The 19,804-nt window shown below is 43.6% G+C and overlaps 1 protein-coding gene across 7 annotated transcripts in view; it reads right to left on the bottom strand.

Annotated features, from left to right (window-relative positions):
- DENND11 (DENN domain containing 11) overlaps positions 1–13,460 on the bottom strand; it is a 61,763-nt gene extending 48,303 nt beyond the window's left edge. For 2 of the 7 annotated variants that reach the window (XM_007177023.3, XM_007177024.3), the window contains exon 1: positions 12,187–12,223. In XM_007177023.3, the coding sequence (XP_007177085.2) occupies positions 12,187–12,208 (22 nt within the window). In that variant the 5' untranslated portion in view covers positions 12,209–12,223. Of the gene's footprint in view, positions 1–8,268; positions 8,288–12,186; positions 12,224–12,767; positions 13,113–13,413 lie in introns of those variants that run through there. The other 5 variants (XM_007177025.3, XM_057550269.1, XM_057550267.1 and 2 more) reach the window with 5 other exon arrangements.
- Between the last annotated feature and the right edge of the window lie 6,344 nt (positions 13,461–19,804).

Raw genomic sequence — 19,804 nt, 5'->3', positions numbered from 1 at the left:
TTTGCTTAGCACAGTGGTTTTTAGGAATGCGTATTTCACATTACTGTGGAACTGACTTTAGATAAAGCAAATATGGCAAAATGTCAACAAATGGGGAGTGACACATATATCTAAGTCAGGGATATATAGATTTTCACTGTACTATTCTTTCAACTTTTCTGAGGTTTAAAAAATTTCAACATATGAGAGGGAGACAAGATGGCAGAATAAAAGGACTTGAGCTTACCTCCTCTCATGAAAACACCAAAATCAAAACTAACTGCTGAACAACCATCAATAAAGAAGACTGGAAACTACCAAAAAAGTATTCTACATCCAAAGGCAAAGAAGAAGCCACAACGAGACAGTAGGACGGGTGTTTTCATGATATAATCAAAACCCATACCCGCCAGGTGGGTGACCCACAAATTGGAAAATAATTGTATCGCAGAGGTTCTCCCACAGAAGTGAGACTTCTGAGCCCCATGTCAGGCTCCCCAGCCTGGAGGTCTGGCATTGGGAGGAGGAGCTCCCAGAGCATTTGGCTTTGAAGGCCAGCAGGGCTTGAGTGCAGGAGCTACAGAGGACTAGGGGAAACAGAGACTCCACTCTTGGAGTGTGCACACAAGGTTTCATGTGCACTGGGACCCAGGGCAAAGCAGTGACTCCACAGGAGCCTGGGCAAGACCTACCTGCGGGTCGTGGAGGATCTCCTGGGGATGCAGGGGTCAGCTGTGGCTCACTGTGGGAGCAAGGACACTGGTGGAAGAGGCCCCAGGGAATATTCATTGGCATGAGCTCTCCCAGAAGTTGCCATTTTGGTACCAAGACCTGTCCCCACCCAACAGCAGACAGGTTGCCTGAAGTCATCCTGAGTGCACAGCCACTTCTAAACACACCCCTTGACACGGTCCTGCCCACCAGAGAGACAAGACCCAGCTCCATCCACCAGTGGGCAGGCACCAGTGCCTCCCACCTGGAAGCCTGCACAAGCCCCTGAACCAACCTCACCTAATGGGAGTAGACACCAGAAGCAACAGGAACTACAAAACCTGCAGCCTGAGAAACAGAGACCAGAAACACAGAAAGTTAGACAAAATGAGATGGCAGAAGAATATATTCCAGATGAAGGAACAAGATAAAACCTCAGAAGAACAACTAAGTGAAGTGGAGATAGGCAATCTGCCTGAAAAAGAATTCAGAGTAATGATAGTAAAGATGATCCAAGATCTTGGAAAAAGAATGGAGGCACAGACCAACAAGATACAAGAAATGTTTAACAAAGAGCTAGAAGATTTAAAGAACAAACAAACAGAGATGAACAATACAATAACTGAAATGAGAAATACACTAGACAGAATCAATAGCAAAATAAATGAGGCAGAAGAATGAATAAGTGAGCTGGAAGAAAGAATGGTGGAAATCACTGCCATGGAACAGAATAAAGAAAAAAGAATGAAAAGAAATGCGGACAATCTAAGAGACCTCTAGGACGACGTTCATCACACCAACATTTGCATTATAGGGGTCCCAGAAGAAGAGAGAAAGAAAGGGTCTGAGAAAATATTTGAAGAGATAATAGCTGAAAACTTCCCTAACATAGGAAAGGAAACACTCAAGTCCAGGAAGTGCAGAGAGTCCCATACAGGATAAGCCCAAGGAGGAACATGCCAAGACACATATTAATCAAATTGACAAAAATTAAAGACAAAGAGAAAGGGAACCCCCATATGATTATCAGCTGATTTTTCAGCAGAAACTGCAGGCCGGAAGGGAGTGGCCTGATATATTTAAAGTGTGAAAAGGAAAAACCTACAACCAAGTATACTCTACCCAGCAAGGCTCTTGTTCAGATTCGACAGAGAAATCAAAAACTTTACAGACAAGCAGAAGCTTAGAGAATTCAGCACCACCAAACCAGCTTTACAAAAAATGCTCAACAAACTTCTCTAGGCAGCAAAGAAAAGGCCACAACTAGAAATAAGAAAATTACAAATGGGAAAGCTCATGGGTAAAGGCAAACATACAGTAAAGGTAAGAAATTATCCACACACAAATATGGTATCAAAACCAGCAATTGTGCAAAGAGGTGAGTACAAATGCAGGATATTGGAAATGCATTTGAAATTAAGAGACCAGAGACTTAAAACAATCTTGGAGATATATATATATATAGACTGCTATATCAAAACCTCATGGTAACCACAAACCAAAAATCTACAATATATACACACAAAAAAAAGAAAAATCAATCCAAACACAACTCTAATGATAGTCATCAAATCACAAGGGAAGAGATCAAAAGAGGAAGAGCAAAAAAAAAGACCTACAAAAACAAATCCTAAACAATTAACAAAATGGCAGGACTTCCCTGGTGGTCCAGTGGTTAAGAATCCACCTTCCAATGCAGGGGATGTGGGTTCAATCCCTGGTCAGGGAACTAAGATCCCACATGCCACAGGGCAACTAAGCCCATGAGCTCTAGAGCCTGTGTGCCACAACTAGAGAGCCCATGTGTTGTGACTACTGAGCCCATGCACTCTGGAACCCACACGCCACAACTACTGACCCGCACACTCTGGACCCTGCATGCCACAACTAGAGAGCCTGCGCGCTGCAACTACTGAGCCCACACACAACTAGAGAGAAGCCCGCGTGCTGCAACGAAGATCCCACATGCCACAAAGAAGATCCCACGTGCCACAACTAAGACCCAACACAGCCAAATAAACAATTAACAAAATAGCAATAAGAACATACATATTGATAATTATCTTAAATGTAAATAGATTAAATGCTCCAACCAAAAGACACTGATTGGCTGAGTGGATACAAAAACAAGACCTGTATATATGCTGTCTAAAAGAGACCCACTTCAGATCTAGGGACACATACAGACTGAAAGTGAGGGGATGGAAAAAGGTATTCCATGCAAATGGAAATCAAAAGAAAGCTGGAGTAGCAATACTTTTATCAGACAAAGTAGACTTTAAAATAAAGACTGTTACAAGAAACAAAGAAGGACACTACATAATGATCAAGGGATCAATCCAAGAAGATATAACAATCATAAATATATATGCACCCAACATAGGAGCTCCTTATAAATTAAGGCAAATGCTAACAGCCATACAAGGAGAAACTGACAGTAAAACAATAATAGTGGGGGACTTTAACACTCCACTTACATCAATGGACAGTTCACCCAGACAGAAAATCAATAAGGAAACACAGGCCTTAAGTGACACATTAGACCAGATGGACTTAATTTATATGTATAGGACATTCCATCCAAAAGCAGCAGAATACACATTCTTCTCAAGTGCACACGAAACATTCTCCAGGACAGATCAGATGCTGGGCCACAAAGCAAACCTCAGTAAATTAAAGAAAACTGAAATCATACCAAGCATCTTTTCCAACCACAATGCTATAAGATTAGAAATCAACTACAAAAAAAATTGCAAAAACACAAACACATGGAGGCTGAACAATGTGCTACAACAAACCAATGGATCAATGAAGAAATCAAAGAGGAAATTAAAAAATACCTAGAAACGAATGAAAACGAAAGCATAAAGATCGAAAACCTATGGGAGGCAGCAAAAGCAGTCCTAAGAGGGAAGTTTACAGCAATGCAATCTTACCTCAGGAAACAAGAAAAATTTCAAATAAACAACCTAAACTTGCACCTAAAGCAACTAGAGAAAGAAGAACAAGCAAAACCCAAAGTTAGTAGAAGGAAAGAAATCATAAAGATCAGAGCAGAAATAAATGAAAGAGACAAAGAAAACAATAGAAAAGATCAATGAACCTAAGAGCTGGTTCTTTGAAAAGATAAACAAAATTGATAAACCTTTAGCCAGATTCATCAAGAAAAAAAGGGAAGGGGCTCAAATCAATAAAATTAGAAATGAAAAAGAAGTTACAACTGACACCACAGAAACAGAGTCATAAGAGACTACTACAAGCAACTATATGCCAATAAAATGGACAATCTAGAAGAAATGGACAAATTCTTAGAAAGGTACAGTCTTCCAAGACCAAACCAGGAAGAAATAGAAAATATGAACAGACCAATCACCAAGTACTGAAATTGAAACTGTGATCAAAAAAATTCCAACAAACAAAAGTCCAAGACCAGATGGCTTCACAGGTGAATTCTTCTATCAAACATTTAGAGAAGAGTTAACACCTATCCTTCTGAAACTCTTGCAAAAAGCTGCAGAGGAAGGAACACTCCTAAACTCATTCTATGGGGCCACCATCACCCTGGTACCAGAAGAAGATAACGATATCACAAAAAAAGAAAATTACAGGCCAACATCACTGATGAACATAGACGCAAAAATCCTCAACAAAATACTAGCAAACCGAATCCAACAATACATTAAAAGGATCATACACCATGATCAAGTGGGATTATTCCCAGGGGTGCAAGGATTTTTCAGTATCTGCAAATCAATCAGTGGATACACCCTGATAACAAATTGAAGAATAAAAACTATATGATCATCTCAATAGATGCAGGAAAAGCTTTTGACAAAATTCAACACCCATTTATGATAAAAACTCTGCAGAAAGTAGGCACAGAGGGAACCTACCTCAACATAATAAAGGCCATATATGACGAACCCACAGCTAACATCATACTCAACAGTGAAAAGCTGAAAGCATTTCCTCTAAGATCAGGAACAAGATAAGGATGTCCACTCTCACCACTTTTATTCAACATAGTTTTGGAAATCCAAGCCATGGCAAACAGAGAAGAAGAAGAAATAAAAGGAATCCAAACTGGAAAAGAAGTAAAACTGCCACTGTTTGCAGATGATATGATACTATACATAGAAAATCCTAAAGATGCTACCAGAAAACTACTAGAGCTCATCAATGAATTTGGTAAGGTTGCAGGATACAAAATTAATACACAGAAATCTCTTGCATTTCTATACACTAACAAGGAAAAATCAGAAAGAGAAATTAAGGAAACAATCCCACTTACCATCTCATCAAAAAAATAAAATACCTAGGAATAAACCTATCTAAGGAGGCAAAGGACCTGTACTCTGAAAACTATGAGATGCTGATGAAAGAAATCAAAGATGACACAAACAGATGCAAAATATACCATGTTCTTGGATTGGAAGACCCAATATTGTCAAAATGCCTATACTAACCAAGGCAATCTACAGATTCAATGCAATCCCGATCAAATTACCAATGGCATTTTTCACAGAACTAGAACAAAAAAATTTTCAATTTGTATGGAAATATATAAGACCCCAAATAGCCAAAGCAACCTTGAGAAAGAAAAACAGAGCTGAAGGAATCAGGCACCCTAACTTCAAACTATACTACAAAGCTACACCAATCAAAACAGTATGGTACTGGCACAAAACAGAAATACAGATCAATGGAACAGGATAGAAAGCCCAGAAATAAACCCACGCACCTATGGTCAATTAATTTAGGACAAAGAAGGCAAGAATATACAGTGGAGAAAAGACAGTCTCTTCAATAAGTGGTGCTGGGAAAACTGGACAGCTATATGTAAAAGAATGAAATTGGAACATTCTCTAACATCATACACAAAAATAAACTCAAAATGAATTAAATACCTAAATGTAAGACCAGATACTAGAGGAAAACATAGGCAGAATACTCTTTGACATAAACTGCAGCAATATCTTTTTTGAATCCACCTCCTAATGAAAATAAAAACAAAAATAAACAAATGGGACCTAATGAAACTTAAAAGCTTTTTCACAGCAAAGGAAACCATAAACCAAATGAAAAGACAACCCACAGAATGGGAAAAAATATTTGCAAACAAAGTGACTGACAAGGGATTAATCTCCAAAATGTACAAACAGCTCATACAGTTCAATATCAAAAAAGCAAACAGCCCAATCAAAAAGTGGGCAGAAGATCTTAATAGGCATTTCTCCAAAGAAGACATACAGATGGCAATACGCACATGAAAAGATGCTCAACATCGCTAATCATTAGAGAAATGCAAATCAAATCTGCAATGAGGTTTCACCTCACACCGGTCAGAATGGCCAACATCAAAAAGTCTACAAACAATAAGTGCTGGAGAGGGTGTGGAGAAAAGGCAACCCTCCTAAACTGTTGGTGGGAAGGTAAATTGGTACAACCACTATGGAGAACTGTCTGGAGGTTCCTTAAAAAACTACCATATGATCCAGTAATCCCAATCCTGGGCATATATCTGGAGGAAACCATAATTCAAAAAGATACATGCACCTCAATGTTCACTGCAGCACTATTTACAATAGCCAAGATGTGGAAGCAACCTAAATGTCCATTGACAGATGAATGGATAAAGAAGATGTGGTACATATCAATATATGCAGTGGAATATTACTCAGTCATAAAAAAGAATGAAATAATGCCATTTGCAGCAACATGGATGGACCTAGAGATTATCATACTAAGTGAATTAAGTCAAAAAGGGAAAGACACATACCATATGATATCACTTATATGTAGAATCTAAAATATGACACAAATGAACTTATCTACAAAACAGAAACAGATTCACAAGCTTTGAAAACAAATTTATGGTACCAGAGGGGGAAGGTGGGGGGGAGGGATAAATCAGGAGTTTGGGATTACTACTATATAGAAAATAGACAATCAACAAGGACCTACTGTACAGCACAGGGAACTCTACTCAATATTCTATAATAAGCTATATGGGAAAAGAATCTGAAAAAGAATGGATATATGTATAACAGAATCACTGCTGTACACCTGAAACTAACAACACTGTAAATCAACTATACCCCAATATAAAAAAACAATTAAATTTAAAAATTTCAACATATGAATTAAGAAACATAACTGAAATAACAGAGATGCAAAAAACCATAAGCTAAGCATAAAGGACTTTGCAAAAGCAAAAAATAATTGAGACAATGTGTTATATTTAAGGGGATGAAACAGCATGATGGCTAAAGGTCATCCTTTAACAGAAATAGTACACTAGTCTCAAAAATTAGAAACCCGTTTATATATGGAACTTGTAAAAGGCTTAAAGGAAAGTGATTTGGCAGAAATAACAATCCTTGTCGTGAGCCATTTAGGGCCAGAAAAACCTCACACAGAATGCTGCCTACCTCAGGCTCAGCCTTCACACTCAAAGCCATTTGGTTTTACAAATTTCCTCACCACACTTTAGGAACGCAGCCAGGGAGCTGGGGCCTGGCAGGACTGAACAGAAGGGCTCATCCCAGGGGTAGGCAATCAAAGAGAGGAGTCAACACTGACAAGTGCCTTATTTCCTGACTTGCTCTCCTTCCATCTCCATGTCCCCCCCTTGCCTTGGGCCCTGCCTAGCCTCTAGGAGGGATGGACATGACCGCACGAGGAACAAACGCGGCAATCTGCTTTGTGTACATTCAGCCAGTCATTCAATAAATATTGATGGAACATAACTTGGCAGCCCAGTGCCAGATTCTGGGCTCAGGCAAAGGAACTTGGACTAACAGATTACTGAGTTGGCGGCTCAGGTACCCAGGGAAGCCACAGGGCAATGCTGAGCCTGGCTGTAGATGCAGAGATGGTCTGAACCTCGTGGCCCTGTGTGCCAGGGCCTCCCAGAGCTGATGTTTCACAAGCTCCTACGCTAGGTGAGATGTACTCTGTCCTATCTACATACAGCGCTGCCTCTGCCTTCTATTTCTGTTGAAATGTGAAATGACCACACCCCCAAGCGTATTTGGATTTCACCAACCACCATTTCTCCAGGGGGAATAGATATTAGCTGCTACTGCTGCTGCCTGTTAAGAAAGCTGATCTCAGAATATTTAAAACGGAGAAAGCAATGATCTTGAACCAAAATAATCTCTGTCTAATGGGAAATACGTGGCTTTCCTTCCTCCTTTTCTCCCTCCGTGTTGGGCGGTTCCCAATCAAGAATTTCCTCCTGAGGCCTTGATTTCGTAAGCAGTGGCTACCTCAGCTCAAGGTCCTGTTACGGCTCCTCTGACCTCAAGAGTGGAGCTGTGTACTAGTTCTCCCCTCTCCAACATGTGCATTGATTTTTACTCTTTCCATCAGCTCTGCCCATCGGCATACACACAAGCCCTGAATAAAGGCAAGAATCCACGTGTACTTGTGGTCCCCACTTCTGCAGGAGGCCCCCAAATCCCAGAGATGGAAGAAACCTCAGAAGCTGATATGGCTCAGACTCTAATGCCAGAAAAGTCGACAGCCCATATCACTCAACTCTGGGTCTTAAATAGTTTTGAATTGTCTTACCACATTACAGAGAAGATTGTTGAAAGGATTAGCTAGTTCCTGGTCCACGGTGGGCACTCAGTAAGTGGTGGTTGTTATGATTCCCACTCCTACTCTAGTTTCCATCCACTTTCAAGAGGAGAAACAGAAGTCGCTGCAGATGGTCACCAACTGACCTTCTCCCTGAAAACCGCAAGCAGGTGAATCACCAAGAGCCTGGGAAAGAGTTTGCCAATGTGGGAATTAATGAAATTCACCACAGCTGTATTCCACTGACATCTGATAGAAACTAGAGAGAAAGGACGCGGCAGAGTTAATCATTGGAAGAGGCTTTCTTGCCTAGGCTATCAGAACCGGCCTTCTCTTGGCCTCTCTGAGCTGGCCATTTGTAGGACTGCTCTTTGAGACTCAAAGTGGCGCTCCAAATTTTCCATTCTCATTCTGCTTTGTCCCGTTCCCACCAGAGGCTGGAGCCACTTATTATTTGCATGAGTCCGATGACCTGGGCAGCCCTCCAAGTCATGCCTCAGACGCTACACCTGGCCCTGTCTCGCTGCCTCCACGTCGCCATTGTTTAAAAGAAAATGCTTGTATTCTGCTGACTATACGGAGAATGTATGGGGGTTAAAATTAGTGTATGTGAGTGATTTTAAATACTACGCTCATTTGACATGAACACAGGAGCACTTCGATGCACTAAATTAAACAGGGGCTTAGATGTAATTTAGGCACTGGCTAGAGGTTGAGGGAGGAACAGGTAATTCATCCCTAATCAGGAAGAACAAAGGAAAAAGAGACATCCTACAAACCTCAGCAGGTTTTCCTCCGCTCAGCCAACCCAACACAGACACGCACAGCATAGGAATTTCCCCCAGACACTCACAAAATAACTCTGGGGAAAATGCAGCTGTTGAAAGTGAATCTCCTATAAAGCAACAGTCCAGTGAGGCTGATTCACAGGTGTCATACATTGTAGAGCCAGAGCTCTACCCACCTCAGGCCCACACACAAGCCCTCAGTCACGTGGCGAGACAGCTATGTCACCTTCATAGAGGGGATGCGGGAGCAGGCTGATTTCCCAGTGTGACAGTAACTTTTCCCTTAATTCAGCAGACCAAAGAACGAAAATTTTACTAGAGACCCGAAGAAGAGAATCAAAATGAAAACCCAAAGCTCTAAATAATGGGTTGGACACGATGAAAAAGCAATATTCTGGCTGCCAACCTCTCCCACTTGGCTCCCATAGTCGGCATCTGGGCCTGGTTTCAATAGCAGCTCTGCAGCCCACATGGCCGGCACTACCACCATCCCAGGGACTCCCTGCCCCAGATAAAGACTGAGTGTGTCAGGGAGTGAGTGCGAGAGAGACAGGGGAAGGAGAGTGTATGTGAGAGAGAGAGAAAGCGCCTCTGCCTCACTTGACCCTGAAGCCCCTACAGACCTCACAACATCGGTAGATCCAACAACCATAATTTTCAAACCGTGACTCCAATGAAAATAACATTCTTTACGGCCCCAGCCTCTTCTCTGATTCTTTCTACAGATGCCCAACCCAAAATTAGTATCCAAAACTATAGGAGAATTACTCTTATTCCCATACACCGGTCTGGGAATCACTGAGCACATCCCTGCCCAAGAGCGTGTGAATGTGTGTGTGACCAGGATCCAACTCCTCCCTCGCACCCTCTCTCAGCACCCAGACCACGCACGCCCTGACACATGACCCACGGCTGTGGATTCCCTCCTCCCCCATCCCCTCCTGTACTCTCGCAGGCGCATGTGCCAACAGTTCCCTATACCAGGTGGGAAGATGAATGAAATACCCATGGCCTGGGCAGTAGGCGACTGGGGAGGTTTGGAGACAAGGGAGGAGCTCCTGGGGAAGGACACTGAGGACACAGCTGGGAGAGACATGGGGAGCAGACAGGCAGGCGCAGAAACTCTAGCCAGTTTCTCGCGTGGAAGAACTTCTGTGATATGTTCTGATTTGGGTAAAGAAGCCAGTATTCACTTTACTACTTTGGGTATCATGGGCTAAGGAAGGCAAAGCCTTGGTGGACCAAGATTAAATAATAACGTAGCACACCTGCCTCCATAGCAGAAAGAGGAAGACACTGAACTATTAAAACCAGGAGACGCCTCCATCTCCCCTCCCCAGACCGTGATTTCCTCAACCCTCAACCTTCACCCAAGGGACACTCCAGGGGCTCTCTGAGGCCCTTGTCCTAGTGTCGACCTTTGCAGCCCTGGAAACCCCAGTAGCATTCATTCATTCCATCTTCAACTCTTAGAATTATACTGCACCATATAATTTTTACTTGCTATAGGTACTATCACAATTTTTTAAAGGAAGTAAAGTGCCAATTGGGACTGAGAAGATGAGAAAAGAGAGTTATGGGCAGGAAACAGCAGCTTTCCAAAAAAAAAACCAAAACAAAACCATCAACCAAAGTTAAAAACACACTCTCTCCCCTCCCCCACTCCTTCTCAGCCTCTCCCCTCTCTGCACCCAGTAAGATGAAAAGTTAGGGGCCAGAGGTTCAGGCAGTGTTGTATTCTAGAAAGACAACCAGACTCGGAGTCAAGTATTTATTAGCTAGTTAATATTTCCAAGTTACTTAATCATCCTTGGTTATAAACGATCATCAAATTACAATGGTGATGAGAATTCGATGAAAAACCATTATAGTAAAACGCCTGCACAAAGCAAGTGTCCAAGTGTCAGTTAAATCCCTTCTTTCCACACTAACCTTAATCTGAAAACCATTACAAATACATACTTGTGCGTGTGTGTGTGCATCACACGTACACACAAATACTCCATATACACATACCCACAAAATCATGCTCACCAGCTGTGATTGACAAGGCAGGGGGAGGGTTCCAGCTCTGTGGTGCTTTTCAATGTTATTAACTCCATCTGTGGTTAGTGTAGTATTTTTTTCTTCTCCTCTTCCCCTCTCTAGGCTCTACCGCCAGAGCGACCACTGCTAAATCAGAGCCTGTTAGCGCTTTCTCTCCATTTCTTCTAGTTACTCTTAAACACTTTCCAGAATGAATCTCATGCTCATATCTATTTACTGTATGTAGGTGATGGGGTAGGGCATAAGGAATATTATTAGTTACAAAGTAGTATCTGTTTTTGTCTAGCAATAAAGGTTACTCTGGTCAAAAAAAGAACAGTTTTTCTGTCTGGGAGTCCCAACCATACATGAGTCAACTAGCCTATGTGATGAGCATTAAAAAAAAGAAAAAGAAAAATAGAAAATGCCAGTATGCACTACATGTAAAAGGGGTTAATACTATTTCATGAAACTTCTGTTTCAGTTACATATGTACGTATGTGAGCACACTGATTGGTATGTAAAATGAATTTCATATGGTGGGTCACAGTCAAAAATGTTTGAAACCCACTGGGATGGGGCCAAGGAATAAACAGGAGTCAGAAAGGCCTAGTCTCCCCACAGCTGTTCCTACTTCTTCCTGGGTCTTGCTGGTTTATAATCCTGCCTGGATTGTATCTTCTGCCATCCCAAGACCCTCACCCTTTTTCCTCCCACTCCAGCGCACAGTATCAAGTTTTTCAGAATGGCTTCCACACCTCATCCTTGCCAGACCAGGAAGGGAACTCCAGAAAGAAACTGTTCTGGTTTTTTTCCCCTGACACTCCACATTCCAGCAACCTCAGTGGAGTTAGGATAGAAAGACACACCTGGGCTTTCTTAAACCCTAGAACCAAGACTACAGCTCTCATCCCTCCAATCCTGAGAGCAGGGTCCTTCCCCGACCACCTAAGGCTCTCGGAGGGAGGTATTTACTCATTCACTTTTGAACCCCATGAATTCTCTCACCAGTAAAATGCACACATCCTTACTGGATGGTCAGGGTAAAGATTATGCGAGATAACACTTGAACTCTCCAAACATACCAAAAAGAGCCTACCTGAGGAGGCTTCTCTTTTCATCGGTCTCCAGCTTAATCCCTCAGTGCCACCCCTTAATGCTCCAGGCATCAATTCCTCAAAATAATACCGTCAGAGGGAGTGAACTTGGCCGCTCACAAAGTTACCGTGCAGGGAGGGATGGGGAGCAAGGGCGGGAAGCAGGGAACGTGGAAGCTGAGGACGATCCGTTTCGGAAGGAATTCACCTGGGGGGCGTTCCTCCTCTTCACGGGAGGTACCTTTTAACCGAGCCCGAAAAGAAAACAAAAGCCAGCGTGCCTGTGGCCACAAACAAGATCCTCTGTCACCGGAGAAGCGCAAACACGACTGTGGGGACGGGCGCGCGGGCTGGGGATCCGCTGAGAGGCAGCGGGACGCAATGAAGACGGGGTCAGAGGCGCAGGGAACAAAGCCCCACGCCCCGACCTCCCGGGGGCACCGGACTCGCCCGGGGCAGCCCGGTCGGCGCGGAGGGAGTTGCACGTGTGCGGGTGCGCGCGCAGCGAGCCCCTCCCCCGCCGCCCCCGAAGCCCAGTGGGGGGCGACCCTCTCCCCGCCCGCGGTCTCGGAGCGGCTCTCACCCGAGCGGGGGTCGAAGGTGACCACGAACACGGCCACCACCTGGTCCTCCTCCACGTCGCCCAGCTCCAGGCGCCCGGGCTGCAGCAGCACCTGGGAGGGACCCAGCTCCTCGGGCTCCCGCCTCCTCGGCGGCTCCACGGCCGCCCGGCCGCCCCTGCCGCCGCCCCAGCCCCGGCCTCCAGCCTGCGGGTCCGGGGCCAGCGGCGGGGAGACGGCGGGGCCCTCGGCCCAGCGCAGCAGCGGCGCCTCGTCTCCCCGCTCCACCATGGCGAGGTGAGGCGAGGCGCGGCGCGGCGGCGAAGAGGAGCCGCGGGCGGCGAGGGGCGGGCGCAGGGGCGGGCTGCGGGAACTCCTCTCGGCGGAGGGCGGGCGGCCGGGCCTCCGCGCTCACGCTGAGCCTCCGCCGCCCCAGGCCCGCACCTGCCCCGGTCGCCCCGCCCCGCCCCGCCCCGCCCCGCGCCCGCCGCCCTCCCATCCAGCTCGGCGGCGTTCCGATCCTGCCCGAGAAGGCGTCCTCCCTACGGCCTTCGCTGAACTGCGTGCCTGGTTTGAGACTTCACGGATGCATCTGCGCGCCCGGCGATAGGAAAAGTGCGGTGACATGGACGCGCAGCCACTTGGATCTGTCTACCTGTGCCTTCTCACCTAGGATTCCGTGGGATGACTGTACCACCGTGAACTGTTACACGCCACCATGATTTTGAAAGTCCCCTGGTCATATGGACCGTGACAGATAGGTGTTACATAACCCTGGATGTGTGTTCAGAGCTCCCGCCGTGCTGGGAGTGAAGCAGAAGCGGGGAGCCCCGGCTGCCGCGTTGTTTGCGCTTGGGACGTGGCCTGATCCGCTGAAGCTATGGGCTTTGGTGTCCGGCCTGGAGTAGTTGTGTATGTATCACCCAGTCAGTGTGCCCTTGAATGTGCTGGATAGTGCCTGGCCCTGGCCTTCCTGGACCCTGCTTGGGGCTCCCCATCCATTTCAGTGACTTAGTCTCTACAGAGAGTGGTGGACGACGGTCACTTACTTGCCCTTGGCGGGTGGGGGAGAGGTTGATAAATATAGCCAAGATGAAAGCAGTCTCCATTCTTCAGGGTAAAATGCTGCATAGATTCTTTTATTGTTGTGTCATAGATTTTTGTCTGGAAGCAGCAGCCTTGGGCAGTCATTGATGATCTCCTTGGGAAGGGGGGTTAAATCATCTTGTCATTGCGTGTCTGGTACACAGATGTCACTCTTCATCAACACCCTCCGGGTAACGCCTAGCCTCCTTCTGAGGGCAGGCAAACCCCAGGCCTTCCTGAACCTTGGAGGAATTGGGTGTCTGAACAAGTCTCTCTCCTCACCTCATTCTTTCTCATTATTTTGGTGGCTATTCCTATTTCTTTTTCCCACCTCCTCTGATTACTTAACCACCAGATTTACCCCAAGGGGTGAGGCATTCAAAATGTTACTTCTAAATATAAAATGGGGAATTCATAAGAAATCCTTAATCCATTTCCAAAGCCATCAGCTTCAGTCTGACTTTCCTTTTTTTCCAAGGGACTTCCTTTTCCTGATCTTTTGTGTGAGCCCCACCCCCAGCCCCGAATCCCCTAGTTTAATACCCTCAAGCTGTATATATATATATATGAAGAAATAAACTCATAATCTCCATCCCAATCGATTTTCTGTATAAACAGAAGACCAAAATGTCCAAACCCTAAACCTAGCGCCTTTTCCAATCTTCATTTAAGCATGTGTTCTAGCTCAGCAGCCATCAGGTCAATCTTCAGACCCTAGTGCCTTGCATAACGGGTGCTCAACAAATATTTGTCAACTAAGCAAATGAATGAAAGTAGAGACTTAAACCTCTGCACAACTGGCCCCCCTCCTGCCAGGCTTAACCTGGTATCTTGCACATAGTGGGTGTTCAAAAATGTTAATGACGCTGATGACACTCCGCCTGACACACATTCACAGACTGAGAGAGGCCCTGTACCTGACCATCAGATTCATCATCTCTGTGTCTACTGAATTTCATGAGAGGATAGGGAGGGAATTAATTGAACTTAGCTATTAGAATAGAGCTGGTGGGAAACCAGTGTTAAGGGCAATAAGAAATGAAGGTCGGTCCCATTCAGAGACCCTCGGATAATGTTAAATTTTTTAATGAGTTCCCCTAGAATCCCATATGTCCTAATTTTAAAATAAAATTATTTCACTTTTACAAATAATATATCTACATTATGTAAAACATGTAAAATATATCTACACTATATAAATATCTCTACAATAAAAATACAACGTACATAAAATACATTATATACAAGTATTTTTGATCTATCATCTCACCGCTGGATTGGCCCCTGCGAAGATTTTGCTTATCCTATCTCATCAGTTCTAGGATGCAAAATTTCTCACTTGCTAGGATTGCTATGGCGACTTATAATTGCTGCCGGCCCCACTGAGGTCCGGGTCTCACAGGGGAGATTTGTGTTTGCTTTTGTCAGCCATCTGGAGGCACCATCAACCAGAGACTAGTCTGAGTTAAATTCTCCGCTGGAGGTTCTTTGGACCACGCTGGTAGTGTGAATTCAAAATACAAGCTAGTGCGAGCCCTGCCTTTTAATTCCTAGGTGAGATTTTTTTTCTTCTCTGCACCCCATGACAAAGTTGAGACAAGCAGTCTTCCTTGCCTGGCCCTCTCTGCGTGGGAGGTTTACTTGGCAAAGTTGTGTAGGGGGTATCATATTAGACTCCCCATCATGGGCATTTTTCATTCTTAGTGGCATGTAAAAATAATGGTATAATAATGGTATATCTTAAAATAAATGATAGATTTAGTCGTTTTTGTTTTCTGTGTTTACATGTTGAAATCATACTGTATATCAATTTTGTATTCTTTTTTTCCCCTTAATATCAGACTGTGAACAATTCACCATTCTATTAGAAACTTTTATATGCATCATTTTAATTCTTTCTCTTGTACGTGTGTTTGAAAATTTATTTACTTAACCATTCTCATTGTTAGACAATCAAGCTCTTCCCTTTTTTGTTGTGCCTAAATTTCACTCTGAACTAACACTATGTTCCTATTCTATGCCAAGTCCAGCTGTGAAGAAAACAGACATCCCTTCGCATCAAGCTTATAGCCCAGCAGGGAAGGCAGCTATCAGGCAAAAAATGAAATCTAGAATGAGGGGTGACAGGCAGGGCAAGTACAATCAGCTATCCAGGCTGCTGACATGACAGATTGCCAGAGGTGGCAATACTGGATTAAGGTGTATCCATGTTTTGATTGTACTGCCAAATTGTTGATTCACAAGTGTACAAGGGCATCAGTCTCATTTCCCTCTTGTCCCAGTTAGATAGTGCCATTTAAAATCTTTTTTTTTTTGGCCAGTTGTCAGATGACCGTGGCATTTTGTTTTAAGTTAACGTTTTGTGACTGAATCTAATCATGGTTTCAAAATATATGTTGGTGATTTGTGGTTGCTCTTCAGAGCCCTGTCTGAAGACACTGAAGAATTGTTATCAATTTGCATGAGTTATTTGTGCAGTAAGAATATTAATCTTTTGTCTGGCATAATTTTTGTTAATATTACTTCCAATTTACTGTATGGTTTCAATGCTGCTTAATTGCTTTATGAAATATAGAAGTTCTAAATTTTATGTCACCAAGCTTATCAATTCTTTTTGTGATTTCTCACGTTGCTTTGACATTTATAAAGTTGTTGCCCTCCCAGAAATTTGATCACTGTTCACTTTTATTTTCTTCTAGTTATTTATGATTGATTTTCCACATTTGATCTCTTCATCTATTCAATGTTTATATTGATATGTGATAGGAAGTGAGACTCTAAAATTTTTAATATTACTGATATTTACTAAGCTATATATTCTTCACCACTGACCTGCCTATTCTACATACAATTTAAAGTTCTATTTCTAGGAGAGGTGGTCTTCTCTGTTTACTCTTTTTAAAAAACTTTCAGCTATTTCTTTGACAATGATTTTTCCATGTGAAATTGAAAATCATTTTAGCCAGTTTCAAAAAAATGTGATCTTTTTTCATTTGAAACTGCATGAGAATTACAGTTGACCCCTAAGCAACACAGGTTTGAAGGGCGCGAGTCCACTTACGCGTGGGTTGTCAGTAGTAGACACTACAGTGCTACAGCATCCGTGGTTGGTTGAAAGCACAGATGGGGACCCACGGATGCAGGGGAGGCTCAGATACAGAGGGCCGACTGTAAGTTACATGCGGATTTTTGACCGTGCCGAAGGTCGAGCCCCAGCCCTTGCACTGTTCAAGGGTCATCTGTACATATTTACTGGAGAAGGGTCAACATCTTCATATAACTAAGCCATTTTATTTGGCCAGGTAGTCTTCCATCCATGTGAGGAATAGGTTGCTCTACCTCCATGATCAGTCTGCATAATTAGTGGACCAGGGCAAATACCAGTGGTCCAGACAGGAGTCCAGATTGTGGGACAAGCTGAGGTGTAATGGGGTGAAATTTAGAATGTGAATGGAGGAAACACATTTACTTTATACATTAGCCACACAACTATGACGTCAGCCCCATCTGCACTGAATCATCTGTGCTTTGGGCACTTGTTGGCATGATCCAAGTTGAAAGCACAGCAAATCACATACTACAGAGGCTGAGTTCTGGTTGAGCCAGAAATGGTGTAGGGATTAATAGAATAGAATATATATACAAAATTAGTAAGTTATTTAAAATCCACACATCCCTCCCTTTTAGGCCTCTGAAATTTGCAATGGAGTTGGAAATTAAACATCTGAAACCTTGTAAAAGGTATTCATTCTGCGGTAGTGTCCATCGTAAGGGTACATAGAACACATAGTGTGTGCCTTGATTCACAGCACCTACTGTGTGCCAAGCCTTACTCCAGGTAATGGAAAAACAACATCACGCAAGGGTTAAGTCCCTATCCTCATGGAATTTAGATTCTATGGGGGGTGGGATGAGGGAGACAAGTTTTTAAATGAACCATTGAATATATAATATATGATGTAGTGGTAAGTGCTGTGAAGAAATGTGAAACAGGGTGAGGGACCAGAGAATGGGTGATGGGGTTGATGCGGAAGACCTCTCTGATACATGACCTGTGAGCAGACAACTGAAGGAAGCGATGGGGTGAGTGAGACACGTGGGAAAGGTTCTGGCGTCTGGAGGAACAGTGAGGAGACTAGAGCAGAGAGCGGGTAGCAGGAATCAGACAGGTTGTTGGGTGGATCCTATGGCCCTGGGGGCCTCGTAGAGGGGCTGCTCCGTATTCTGAGTGAAATGGGAGCCCCTGGAGGATCTGAGTGCAGGATCCTTTTAGAAGGGTCCCTTTGGCTGCTGGGTGGAGAGGGGCCAGGGGGAAAGCAGGGGATGCCAGTAGGAGGAGGCTGAGAGAACTGAAAGAATTTCTCGTAGATTGGATGCACAGCTGCAGAGAAAGACAGTAGTCAACGATCACTCGCAGATTTTTAGTATGTTTCCATTTACTAGGAAATGAAAAAATTGCGGGAGGAATAGGTTTGGTAGGAAAGATTAAGAGTTTGTTTTCCGACATGTTGAGATTGAGATGCCTGTTAGACAACCAGAGGGAGATTTGATTAGGCAGCTGCAAGTCTGAAGTTCAACAGAGAGGTATGTGATGCAGATATCAATTCAAAGGTCACCAGCTTACAGATAGGGTTTAAAGCTATGGGCTGGATGATGTTCCAAGGAAGTGAGTGTACACAGAGAAGAGTTTGGGGGACTGAGCTCAGGGACCTCCAGGGTTCAGAGGTCAGGAGATGAAGAGGAGTGAGCAAAGTGATTCAAGCACATTCTGGACAGGTCTAAATATATATATATATTATATATATATTTGGCATATATATACATGGCAAAGATTAAATAATCAAATTGCATGCAGGACGTATAATGAGTAGCAATCTCCTTCTCTTCCAATCCCCCATACCCACACTCTCTTCTGAGAGACTAATATTTTAAGTTTCTGTCTTTAGAGTTTCTGCTGGTCACCTCCTGTGGAAGAGCTTTAATTCCTAATCACACTTCAAAAAAATCATTAAAACCTTGCCTTGCTTAGTTTTATGAAGGCAAAACTTCAGTGTGGGGATCTTGTAATTGGGTCAGAAGTGTGAAGAAATGACTGAGAATGTTTGGCCAATTCCTTGGGACTTCTTGAGCCCCACCCCTCAGAGCAGAGAGAGAGAATGAGTCAAGATTGAGGTACAGTAGGTGTAGCTCTGAGAATGTCTTTTCCATCCCTACTAATTTCTTCCCATTAAAGCAGTGAGTGAGTGTGTGTGTGTGTGTGTGTGTGTGTGTGTGTGCGTGTGAGTGTTGTGTATGTTGTGTGTGTGTGAGAGAGAAAGAGAGACAGAGGAGACAGAGATCTCGCCTCTGTGGCTGCAGGGCTGGCTTTGGACTCAGTCACATAGGCAACTACTACCTGCTCTAATTTTACAGAACCTGGGAATGGTCAAATGCCACATAAATTCTCCTAACTGTGGCCCATAGAGAAAAGATCAGACTAACGAATCTATATCATTTTAAACTATCTGCTCCTTAAAGTATGGGCAGTACATCAACCATCTTTAAATTATTGGGATATGAGGTTAGAACTCTGTACCTGTTCTAAGAAGAATACTGTCTTGTGAGTGGACAAGTAGTATATCTCTATTATAACAGTTATTTTGATGACTATCCTCTAGTTCTAGCAAATGGAAAACTCTGGCAAGAGAAGCAATTCGTTAGAATCTGATTACTCATTACATAGTTATATAGTAGATTTCAAATAAATAGATTAATCTAAGGATTCTTACTAACGGCACCAAAGTATTCATGGGTGAAAGGATATGTTATCAGTGATCTGCTCACACAGCTGGCAGCGGCCAGCACACACTGCCAAGAAAGTTGCAGATGTAAACGAAACAAGACTGGAAAACTGCCCCCAATTATTGAAGCTAGGTTATTGGTACATCAGGACTCATTATACTATATTTCCTCTACTTTTGGTATGTTTGAACAT

This window comes from Balaenoptera acutorostrata, chromosome 7 (assembly GCF_949987535.1).
Source record: "Balaenoptera acutorostrata chromosome 7, mBalAcu1.1, whole genome shotgun sequence".
NCBI lineage: Eukaryota > Metazoa > Chordata > Mammalia > Artiodactyla > Balaenopteridae > Balaenoptera > Balaenoptera acutorostrata.
The sequence above is the reverse complement of the archived record's forward strand: the minus strand, read 5'-3'. Positions and strand labels throughout refer to the sequence as shown.